The 12,614-nt window shown below is 36.1% G+C and overlaps 1 protein-coding gene across 1 annotated transcript; it reads left to right on the top strand.

Annotated features, from left to right (window-relative positions):
- Nucleotides 1-1,195: 1,195 nt before the first annotated feature.
- On the top strand, nt 1,196-12,599 carry LOC121637004 (N-acetyllactosaminide alpha-1,3-galactosyltransferase-like). Its single transcript, XM_041980868.1, has 6 exons — nt 1,196-1,442; nt 3,733-3,839; nt 3,995-4,084; nt 5,534-5,629; nt 8,647-8,784; nt 10,974-12,599. Exons 2-6 carry the CDS (start codon nt 3,835-3,837, stop codon nt 11,656-11,658), a joined length of 1,014 nt encoding a protein of 337 aa, XP_041836802.1. The 5' UTR covers nt 1,196-1,442; nt 3,733-3,834; the 3' UTR covers nt 11,659-12,599.
- The last annotated feature ends 15 nt before the right edge of the window (nt 12,600-12,614 follow it).

A 12,614-nucleotide genomic window follows, 5' to 3' on the forward strand; every position in this document is an offset into this window, starting at 1 on the left:
TTAGATGAGACGTAGCTGTACCTCTCCTTTTTTTACTGAGGCGTTGGCAACAGTGGAAAAGATAGTGGGTTGATCTTAGAGATGAGATTTATGGCTCTTTGAATGGAGCTGGATCTTGAGGAGCAGTTCCTTTCAAAGAGCCCTTCAAAAGCCCTTCCATGTCCATTCTGCACCATGGACATGGAGCAATTTACAAAGAGATCTTAAATTTGAATAATTTATTTCAGTGGATAAATTTAAGGCAATCATAAAGAGTGTGGTAAAGGAGACATGTGTTTGTTTTTCTTGAGAGGCTCACTGTGTTTTTAAATAGTTGTTCTAAATCTTAATGTGTTCATTTTGCTTAATCTTTATGTATTTGTAAACTGTATTTGGCTGCTACTTTGGCCAGGTCTCTCTTGTAAAAGAGATTCTGAATCTCAATGGGACATCCTGGTTAAATAAAGGTATAAAAAAAAAAAAAAAAAAAAAAGACTGGCTTGTTCTCACAATATCTTACCAAATTTCACAATATATAAAAATGACAAACAATCAAAATATGTACCTATACTACACAAGATTAAAAAATTATAGGAAAAATATCACTAAAAAAGGATAAACCTGAGCAGTCAGTGCTTATTCTAGGAAATGTTTTGGATAGGACTTACAGCATTTGTTTCCAAACAATACTCTCTGCCCACAGATGCTTCACATGAATGGAGCGTGTTGGACATCAGACTGCTATGATGTCACAAATGTTATTTATTTTCTTTTCATTTTACTCAACTGTACTACTTCTTATTTACTTATTTATTCATTCATTCAGTCACTTTTAGCTGGGGGGACTTGGCGTGTGTGTGTGAATGTGTGTGCATGTGACTGTGTGAAAGATTTCACTGAGGGTTTTTATTATTCTTATTCTTATAAAGGCTTGTTTTATTGAACAATGAGATATGAACTGAGATATGCATAAATATTTTTAATCATGTAAAGAACTTTGTGTTGCCTATGGCATGAAAAGCGCTTTATAAATAAAGTTTGATTTGATTTGATGAAGGCAGTGTCACAAATTTGTATATAAAAAGAATGGCTCACAAATGAACGGCTCACAGCTGTTTATCGGTTCCCCTCGTTCATTTAAGAGTTGTTCAAAAGAATCGATTCGTTCATGAACGTCACATCTCTAGTTGATCTGGAGTATAAAGATAAGGTAGAAGAGGGCATGCAAAGAAAGTTCATTTGGGTTGCGTATGGATGATATTTTTCACTGCTTGGTTAACTTTAGTTCGGATGCTGTATATGTTCTTTAAGGTTTAACCTATTTCCCTATTTCCCTGATGGGTTTGTAGCCTACTGCTGCGGCGTGCGTAATGCGTCAAGACAATAATAAACCAGGAACATGAGGCAGAAATTGGGCTGTTGACTGCACTTTTACGTTGATGGGAGTCGACAGCGCTTCCCAGGTTTGTTAATTCTGTCATTTTCATTTCTAACTTGTAATCTTAGCCTATCTAGCATACAAAGTTTGTTGCTGTTTTTTTGTTTTTTTTTGTTTTGTTTTTTTTTTTATTCACCCGACTTCACACGTTATTTGTGCGTAAAATTAACTTGCCTTTGATTTAGTTTATTTTTTTCCCTCGTATTATGCAATGAATTTAACATAATGTTATCCATGTTCATTTTCATTATTTTTTGCTGTATGTTTTTGGCACTAACACGCTGTTGTCAGGTGTTTCAACAGAAGTAAAGGAAACTTGGCAGTCGCTGCTAAACGTTACTTTGTTGAGTAAGCAGAGGTTGCGATATGTGCCGTTAACGTGGATTGCTTTGTAAAGGCACTCCCTATTGACGACGTTAGTTAATTTTAAGAGTGACTACAGCAAAACTATGTATGATGATTTTAACGCAGGAAGGAAATTTTAGAATAACAGTAATAATACACGTAATTATTATTATTATTCTGGAGTGTGTGTTATATGTTTAGTTAGATTCTTTAAACAAATTAAATAAATCTAACGGTAACTGGGCAAATTTGCCGTTGGACAAAATATTAACCTCATTTACAACATTTTATGGATCCCATTTGTTTATGATCAAGAGCTATCTCATTATTTGCCCCTTTTATATCAAATCCCAAAACTGAAAGCAAAACTCATACGTATAATTTACAAATCCGATGATCATCACTCAAAGGTTTGTTTTTAAAAACTTTCCTCAGATTTGAACATAAAAACTATCAACGATGAACTCTGCATTGACAAAACAAGTGTCTTGCTTGTTAACTGCTTAAGAAATATTGCACTGGGCTGTGTTGTTTTTGCTATTAAAAAATAGCTGCATGCTGTATTTTAAAGTTATATATGATAGGAAGAGTTATGAAACTCTTTATGTGCATGCGTTATTCAGTCTCCCCACCCCTACCACTATCTTGTAGTAACCTATTTTTCTGAGATTGAGTTAGTCTTATTAATTATTTTATTCCAAATCCAACAAAGTTAACAGGAGGAGTGTAATTCTGATATCAACATCTAAACTCAGCTATCATCTCCAGGGTCTGTCTTTCAGTGACTGCCTCGCTCTACCCAGAGTTCTGATTAACTGAACTAATTGTTACCCTGTATTTGAGAGTCTTGAGAAATTAATTTTGTGTGAATATTTTGATGAAAAGTCTGGATAAGTTTTCAGCACATCATGATGGGGAGAGACCAGAGTCAGATAATCACTCAAGAGTGTCTGTCTGTCAACTCCAAAGTCTTCACCCCAGCTGAGCCTTTTTATTGAGTGGATTGTGTAAAAATAGCCAAACCAGATATGTGAATACACTTCAGAGGAGAAGACGGTTGAAAGGGACTGACATAACATAATGCACCTTTATCTTGTATATTAGCACCAGATATGCGAATATACTTCAGAGAAGTGCAGTTATCTTGTATTTCAGCACTCACCACATCCTGTCTTTCTATATTGTTATGTGGGTGGTGGGCCAGTTGTTAGAAACATCAAAGAGGAACATTAAATGTCAAAAGATTAAAAGTTTCTAACACATTATTTGTTCATTGAAACTTGGCAATAATTAGATTTTTGAAATACCTTGTTTCCATCTAGGCTTCCTGCACCTGTCTGGGCCTGCCTCTAGTGTAATGCAAGAAATGCAAGCTCTCTTCATCTTGCAGTTTCGTTTTTCTTTGTTTTTTTATTTTTTATTTATTTTATTTTTATTTTGTTTTGTTTGTTTGTTTTTGCAATGCCATACTTTTTTATTTTATTATTTATTTAATTTTAGATTTAGGTTTAGATTTATTGCTGGACAGTTTAAAATCATCATATTTAACCATTTTTTGGGGTTATTTAACTAGAATAATTAAAACATTTCTCCTCAAACCCAGTTTCTTTTTTATAGGGGGTTACACTTTGACTCGGGCATTTCTTTGTAAAGTTCTAAAGTTCTAATTTTATTACTCCTTCTCATTTGTTAGCTGTCTTATCAACTGCAGCCAATCGGTCCAACCATATAAGTTACTTGATCATGCTTAATTATACCCAGTGTTTTCCTTATAGGATGAATGCTTAGTTGCCGTTTGTTGTAGTTGTTGTACATCACTGTACAAAGGCTGTTTTGTTCTTTTTGTTATTTTAATAAAATTATTATTTAATTATATTTAATATATTGATGTAATTATGCAATATTTGTTTAAATCCATCTTTGTACTTCTGAAAATATTTTTTTGATATTTATTATTTCTGTGATCACAGTGGCCAGTTTTCTGACTAGGATCGGACAGCACTGTGAACTGTGCCTTCACTGCCTCTGACAACAGTTATTGTGCTCTACTGAAGTTGTTCACCATTGCAGTCATGGGGTATCTCACTTTCTTACTCTCCCTATATATGCATATATATTCACACCCATTATTTTGCTATTGCTTAAAAATACTTTTTGTCCAGAATGATGATTGAAATGAAATCTTACCAATTAAAATCTTCAAATCTTACAATGTTTGCTTTGTTTCTGCAGATGCATTCAGAGGACAAGGAGCGTTTTGAAATCTTTGCTTTTCTTTCCACTTCTTCTCTGCATTGCGTACTTCAAGGTTCCATTTGTGCAGTAAGTACCAAAACAAGTCAAATAAGAACTGCATACATCAGTCCTGCAATGAAACCTTGAGTGTGTAGTAATGTGACTTTAAAGAGGGATTGTATTAAGGCTATTGTGGTGGACTGGAATGACCTGTGGTATAGATTCTTACTCCTGCAGAGCTGAAGAAACCCCAGACAGAAAACCAACTTTTCAATCAGTATATTGTTGTATTTTAAAAGATAAGGTGCAATTTGGAATATTTGATGTGAGGTTAATATAGCCTTGACTAGGTAAATAATTACTAATACTAATAATTACATTTTATTTTTACTCATTATTACTTTTGAAGATATGTGCATTTAATGAAAAAAACGGCAGTTTTTGCATCTGGGTACCAACACAGTACCCCTCATGAAAATGTCATAAAGATGTCAGATGTCCTTGTTTGTTTTTACTTTTTGTTTTTACAGATCTTTTCAACAACTTCTTCAGATCTAAGCATATACTTTCAAATTTGTTATGTATTTTTTATGCCCTTTTGTCATAAAAACCCCAGATTTTTTCAATAAAAAAAAAACAAATAATATGCATTATTTTAAAAAAACAAGATGCAAACTGAAATATTTGATATGAGGGTAATACAGCCTTGACTAGGTCAATAACTGCTAAGAACATGGATTTTGAGGCATTATTATTTTGAAGATGTTTATTGATTTAAAAAACTACACTTTAACATTTAGGTATCAAAACGGTACTCCTCATAAAAGAAACCGTAATATGATACTTTTTTCACATAAGATCTTTTCAACAACTTCAGACCAAACCATTTGGAGGGTAAGAAAAAGAGACCTCCATTCAAACGCTATATAATTAACCTCTGCTGCACCTGGTGTTTTTTCTTGGGGGGCGGGGGTCATTCCACCTAAAACCTGTTTTACCTGTATTTTGAAGGGATAGGCTTAGATTTTTTAGTTATTTATGAGGAAAACATAATTATTTGTCAGGATAACAATATATCCAAAATATGTGGTTATAATTAGATACATAAAGCTCATTTTGCTTTTTATTATTCGAATTTCACACACACCAAGACATTGTCTTCAGCTCTAACCTGAAACCTGTTTCCCTATATTTTGAAGGTACAGTCTTAGATTTATCAGGTATTTTTGAGAAAAAAATTACCACATCAGGACAACAGTATATCCAAAATATGTGGTTATAATGGGAGTCAATGGGACCAAATCGGTCCCGCACGCCGAGTGTCTGTCTTGTGCATATCTCCTGTTCTCATCTTGCAAAAAAAAAAAAGGGAGCATGGAATTAAACATAATAATAAAAGAAAAATTCTTGCCAAGTTTCATAAGGTTAACCAATGAGATTGAAGTTCGGTCCCTCAGGGTGGCCCAAGGAAACAGCTCCAACAAAAATAGAACATCATCATCTTCATGGATTTTATAGACATGTTTTTGCTTTCAGATTTTTTGTAGGTCTCCTACCAATGGACAGGTGTTCCTTGGAAAGTGCAAATTTGTTGAACCTGGACAACAGTGCTGATGCAACACTTGATATTGGGTAAGACAAACCCACAGCTTTGGTAGCATGCAATTACATCATCGGTTTTTCTCACTCACGCGAACCAGCCTCACCTAGAATAGATTAAAACTAGATCACATATACACTGTTGAAGGAACTTACTCAATTGGCTGATCCTAAGAGCTTGAAAAAAGTTTTTTTTTTACTTTACTATAAAGTTTTTCTTTAAAAACTATATAATCGAACTGCAGCACAAAAATGCTGCTAACAAGAACTGTGTCTAAACTAATGTACAAAAATAACCTGGTTGTTGTTGCAGTTGTTGCATCTGTAGCTTGGAAATTACAGACTTGTTCCAGAAAGGATGTTCAACTAACTAAGTCTAAAAAGAAACTCTGGATTTATTTGCTCTGAGCTGAGCAACTCTGAGTTATTGGTTCTAGAACAGCTGCTGTCTGACAGGTACAGTGGGGCATATAAAGTTCCATCTTCCAGTTGGATGTACTCCTGGATATCTCATTTCTGCTGCTGTTCTGTAAGCAGAATAGAACTCCCTCAGCCAATTGATCAACAAGACCGGCTGCTTTAGAAGTGGGCCCACCATCAGTCGCGAGACATTGACTTACTGATTCATACCACCAGGATCTACAGGGACATTGGAATAATAATAAATAATACATTTTACTTGTATAGCACACTTTTATATCTAGCAACATCTCAAGGTGCTTCACAAATTGAAGTCAGTTCAATGGCAAGAACAAGATCTGGGCAATTAACAGCCATGCCCTGCCAATGATCCGATACCCAGCTGGGATTATAAACTGACCAAATGAGGTAGTTCAGGCCACAGATGTTAAAAAACAGAAGCTGCTTGCTGGGGGTGTTGAATTTAATAGTTTTTACAATGCAATGCAAAGTGGATGTGGACAATTCTGCATCAGTGCAGCAACAAAACATAACTGATTTATAAGTTATGTATATATTCTGCCGCCGATTGTGTATGTGTGGCGTGATCTGCAAAAGCTCGGCAGATAAGTCTCCCAAAGATACTAGGCTGAATCCATTTTGAAACCTTTACTTAGGGAAATTGGAAAACTGAGCAAATATACTGAAAATACATAATATCCCACTGGAAATGCATTAATTGAGTCAGTGAAATCCCCTAATGTTGCACATATGTTTAAAGACTGATAAAGTTAGCTTAAGGCTAACGTCAATGGAAAATACCATTGGTGAGCTAGTGGTTAGCATGCACGAACTAACTAAAGAGATTAAACAACTTTGTCCATCAACAAATGTTTACATCAAGAATATTCTCTGTATGCAATCACAAATTGAAAAGAAAATTTGCATGCAAATGTTTCTGGCCATAAAGGAGAACATGAAAAACATCATCTTCCATATTCTGTCTGAACTGACCTCAGAAAGACTAAAGGGACAAAACACACTGCTTTACTGTAAGAAATCTCACCACTTGAGGGCTGCTTCTCTATTTTTGATAACAGAACATCACAGTACAGTAATGTTTCTTGATTTCCGGCAATAGAACAATAAAGTTCAATAATGAAGTTGAAAATAACATAATTTTGTACATGTTTATGATGTTCCTTAATATCAGGACATTCAGATTGATTTCTGAAATAATTATAAAGATTGAGGCCGAGGACTAGTGAGCATCAGGGCCACAATCCAATATGAAACATATAAGCCCACCAAAATATCAGGAAGATGGCCCCAGAACAATCGAGGTCCAGATCTACCACACCAAGCAGGATCCCAGGTGCAGGTTGTGCAAAGATGCCCCTGAAACAATCCAGCACCTCACAGCAGAGTGCAAGATACTGGCAGGCAAAGAATACATGGAATGCTATAACCAAGTAGCTGACATAGTGTACAGAAACATCTGTGTAGAATATGAACTGGAGACCCCTAGGTCACAATAGGAAACACCTCCCAAGGTGGTGGAGTATGAAAGAGCCAAGATCCTGTGGGACTTCCAGGATAAAGACCTATAAAATGGTGGCGGCCAACCGACCGGACATTGTGATTATGAATAAGCAGCAAAGGAAAGCCATTGTGTTCAGTATAGTCATCCCCAACGATCAGGAAGAAGGAACATGAGAAACTGGAGAAATTCCAAGGACTTAAGGAGGAACTGGAGAAAGCCCGGAAGGTGAAGGCAACAGTACCACCGGTGGTCATCGAAGCACTGGGGGCTGTGTCCCCCATAGTGGAGAAGTGGCTCCAAAAGATAAAAACATTATACATTTTCATCCAGAAGAGTGCAGTCCTAGGAACAGCTAAGACACTGCACAGGACCCTCAAGCTCCCAGGACTCTTCTAGAGGACACAAGCTTGAGATGAACAGCTACGCACCCCACCCAGGGGTGATGGGAGGGTGGACGAAGGAAGATCTTTTTGTTTGTATGTATATATCGGGAAGAGTTGAAAGATCAGTGAACCAGTGAGAAGATTCTGAGAAGTTGGGAGCCGCTGCTTTTAGTTTGCAAAAATAAGGAGACAATGCTGAAATAAGAAACCATTGAGAGAACAAAAATAAAAACAAACAATGAATTGGGCTATTTTCCTGTTGTGTGTTTTTTTGTTTATTTCATAGTAATTTTGTGTATTTTCATTAACCATTTTTGAGACCCTGGACAAAGACAGCCATGAAATAGCATCTTGCTGGTTTTCTTAAAAACATCTGGTTGCAGTTTTACTATAAGTGACATTTATTTTTCCCCCACAAATTTCCATTTGATCTGTAGTCACCTCAGTAATAAAGCAATTCATAAAAAAAAAAAATCCTGAATACATGTTTTACTTGTACTGCAGTACAATTTTTCTTTAAACCTATAATTTGATTTCTTATTTTTATAAGCAGGAAAACCACTCTGTTCTTACAACAATAGTGCTACTCATATCTTTTTTTTTCTTCAGTTTCCATCTGTGTTCCAGGGTATGTGCCAAACTAAATTCCCTCTTTTAACAGGAAATAATCAAGTTGCAAGCTAGTTTTGGCCCATGTTCAAACTTGAAATGATTTTCTGTTTCAGGTGTAGACGTGATGTGCAAACATGTACACATTGGAAAGCTCCTATCATCTGGGAGGGGATGTTTGATCCTGAGCGCTACGACCAAGTGCACAAAAAAGAAGGATCCTCCATCGCTCTGACTGTGTTTGCAGTTGGCAGGTTTGTTTGAATCTTTATGCTAACTCAGTGTTGGTCAAAGCTCATGTGAAGTCCTAGATGAAACTTGTAGTAGCAAAAAAAAACAGAAGATGACTTTCCATCAACAGCATTAATTACATAAACTAAATAAGTCAAACATCAGTCCTGAATACAGGTTCATGTCAAATGAACACTCTCTTTACCCTTGCGTGTGCTATCAAGTTTGCACGTTTTTACACATGCAAAGCTTTGGTAGATCAGCCCCAGTGAATGCAGACCTCTGCTAAGCCATAGGGTCACTCACCTGAGAAAATCACCAAATCCAGAATATCAATTTGATCTGGATCAAATAATGTTGGATTATAACATCTATCATGATGTCATCTTGTAATTTTTATTTATTTATTTTATTCCAGGCATTATGTGAAGAGTTAGAAGCTGTAATGGCAAAATTATTTCTTATTTACCAGTAGTGTTTGATAACATTTAGGACATGACTGCAGTGAACGCATGGGAGCTGCATCAGTGCCAGAATGACCCTGCCTGCGTTTAGTATTGAGTTGTTGACTTGTTATCCAATAAATCCAGCGCTCTGTTTTATTACTTCAACAGTACATGTGTTTTTCTTTTCTAATTTTTCCCTGTCAAATAATTGATCAAAAATATAAATACATTTTTAGGCAAGGCAGTTTATTTGTATAGTACATTTCATGTACAGGACAATTTAAAGTACTTTACATAAAATAAAAGCATTACAGATATTAAGAAGTAGTAAAAGGAAGCAACAAACAGCAAGAATCACAATAAATCATAAATTACATTAAAATTATTAAAAGCAAGATAAGTTAAAAAGTTTCTGTGCAGATTTCATGCATAGGCGCATGAGAAAAGAAATGTTTTTAACCTGGATTTAAAAATGTCTACATTTGGTGAAAGTTTAATCTCCACTGGCAGTTTGTTCCACTTGTTTGCAGCATAACAGCTAAATGCTGCTTCTTTTGTCTGGACTCTGGTCTGGACTAGTTGACCAAAGTCTTTGGATCTAAGAGCTCTGCTAGGTTTATATACATATACATAGAAACATATCACAGATGTATTCTGGGCCTAAACCATTTTGGGATTTGTAAATGATCAGAAGGGTTTTAAAATCTATTCTGTGACTGACTGGAAGCCAGTGTAAAGATTTCAAAACTGGTGTCATGTGTTCAGATCTCTTAGTCCTGGTTAAAACTCTAGCAGCAGCGTTCTGGATGAGCTGCAGATGTTTAATGCTCTTTTTAGGAAGTCCTGTTAAAAGACCATTACAGTAATCCAGCCTACTGGAGATGAATGCATGGATGAGTTTCTCTTGGTCTTTCTGGGAGACTAAACATTTAATTCTGTTGATGTTTCTGAGCTGGTAAAAAGCTGTCTTAGTGACAGCTTTGATGTGGCTGCTGAAAGTCAGGTCTGAGTCTATCAACACTCCAAGGTTACGAACTTGGTCAGTGATTTTAGGAGCCCATGTCTCCAAATGTTTACTAATGCTGACCCTCTTCTCTTTGCTACCAAACAGAATAATCTCAGTTTTGTCTTCATTTAATAGTAGAAAGTTCTCCCTCATCCAGGTGTTGATTTGCTCCAGACACTGACACAATAAGTCTATTGGGTTGCAGTCACCTGGTGACAGAGACACATAAAGTTGTGTATCATCAGCATAACTTTGATAATTAATGCTATAGTTCTGGAATAATTGACCCAAAGGGAGCATATACAAGTTGAACAGCAGAGGTCCAAGAACTGACCCCTGGGGGACTTAACAAGTCATGGCCACTCGCTCAGATTCATAGCTGCCGATCGTCACAAAATAACTCCAGCCTTCTAAATAAGACCTGAACAAGTTAAGGACCGCTCCAGAAAGTCCAACCCAGTTTTCCAGCCTGTTCAACAGGATTCTGTGATCTACAGTATCAAACGCAGCACTGAGATCCAACAGAACCAGGACTGATACTTGACCAGAATCAGTATTCACCCTAATGTCATTTAATACTTTGACCAGAGCTGTTTCAGTGCTGTGATGAGGTCGGAAGCCTGACTGAATTTTATCAAGATTTCCACTTTCAAAATGATTTATGCTGGGCTCCAGGATGTTCTCATCCTGGTCTGGCACCTGTTATTGCTATGATAAATTACAGAATTAATTTTGTCTCTTGTCTCCATTATCACCTAAGATATGTGGACGCTTACCTGGAGACCTTCCTGAAGTCATCAGAGCGTCACTTCATGTTGGGTTTACCTGTGTCATACTATGTGTTTACGGACACACCTGAGAAGGTGCCAAACATCAAAATTGGCCCTCAACGAAGCCTGAAAGTAATCAAAGTGAAAAAGCACAGCAGGTGGCAGGACATCTCTATGATGCGAATGAAGTCTATATCAGATGTCATAGAGTCAGATATTCGCCACCACTCCACGCATGTTTTCTGTTTTGATGTCGATCAGGAGTTTACTGGAAGATTTGGCTCCGAGGTTCTGGGAGAGTCCGTCGCTCTGCTTCATGCCTATTTCTACCACCTTCCAAAGAACTGGTATGGCTACGATCACAACCCAAAATCCAAGGCATTCATGGAATCTGGGGACTTTTACTATCATGCTGCCATCTTTGGAGGAACCTGGAAAAGTGTAAAGGCCTTGACTGAGTTTTGCTACAAAAACATCATGGAAGATAAACAAAATAATGTGGAAGCTATATGGCATGACGAGAGCCACCTAAACAAATATCTTTGGCTTCACAAACCAACAAGGATTCTTTCTCCTGAATACTGCTGGGACACAAACATTGGCTACAGAATGGACATTAGTGTCTACAGACTGCTATGGGCACCCAAACACTATGATAGACTACGAAAACCGTAGTATATTTTGGAATAATGTGGAAAAATGTCTCCCATTGTCTGTGATCAATAGTATGTGACAGCAGACCAACCCTGTTAACTGATCTTTTTTTCCACTCAGAATTAATGTGCAGCAACAACCATAAACATTCTTCTAACTTAGTTATATGGTCGACCACACTTTGCAAATAACTTCACTTCTTTAAACAAATGCTGAAACAATGTGTTACACAGCTACAGTTATCTAGAAAAGTCCAACAGGTTTAAATCATTTCCTTATAACCTGAAAACATCAACATTGACAAAGTTTATGTACATTTCTTTAAATGTTCAAGTACTTGTATAAATCCATGAAAGTTACATTTTTGTATGTTAACTTGCCAGAATTTAACAATGCAGTTTGTAACACTTGTCATGAGTTATTTACTACTTAAATGAATGAATACTGTCAATTAAAGTCATGTGTGAGCTTTTGAAAGGTAAATATAGGAGAAGGAGACGCATGAAAAGATTGGTTTCAAAAGTAAGAGTTACCATAGACATACATATTTCTGATTCTGATATTACATACATTTTCTGATTGGCCTATTGTACTGCCATGCTATCTTCAACTTGTCCATCATTAAGTTAGATCTTTTGATTTACTGGTAGTGATGATGATGATGAAACATTTTCATCTTTAAAAAGAGTATGTTGCACATTTTCACGTGCAAATAAATGCATTTTTTTTAATGGAAATTTTTAAATTATAAATGGCAGTACCAGATTATCTGGTAAGAACCCTTAACACATATATGTGGGGCATTCTTTAAGCAATAATTAAAGTTTTGAGATTTCTTTCTGCATTAATTGTTCTTCTGCAACAACAATGGTATTTGTATCTTCTATCTGAAAAATATGACAAGTGCATGCATAGAAATCTTTGCAACAACAAAAAAGATATCAAAACTTATTTTTGAAGATGTTGAAAGAAAAAAA

The sequence above is a fragment of the Melanotaenia boesemani genome, chromosome 3 (genome assembly GCF_017639745.1).
Source record: "Melanotaenia boesemani isolate fMelBoe1 chromosome 3, fMelBoe1.pri, whole genome shotgun sequence".
Classification (NCBI taxonomy): Eukaryota; Metazoa; Chordata; class Actinopteri; order Atheriniformes; family Melanotaeniidae; genus Melanotaenia; species Melanotaenia boesemani.

Bases quoted from the DNA above. Each gene is read 5' to 3' on its own strand.
- LOC121637004 (XM_041980868.1), top strand. The intron at 4,085-5,533 runs GTAAGTACCAAA...TTTTGCTTTCAG, and splicing joins TTCAAGGTTCCATTTGTGCA to ATTTTTTGTAGGTCTCCTAC. The intron at 5,630-8,646 runs GTAAGACAAACC...TTTCTGTTTCAG, and splicing joins GATGCAACACTTGATATTGG to GTGTAGACGTGATGTGCAAA.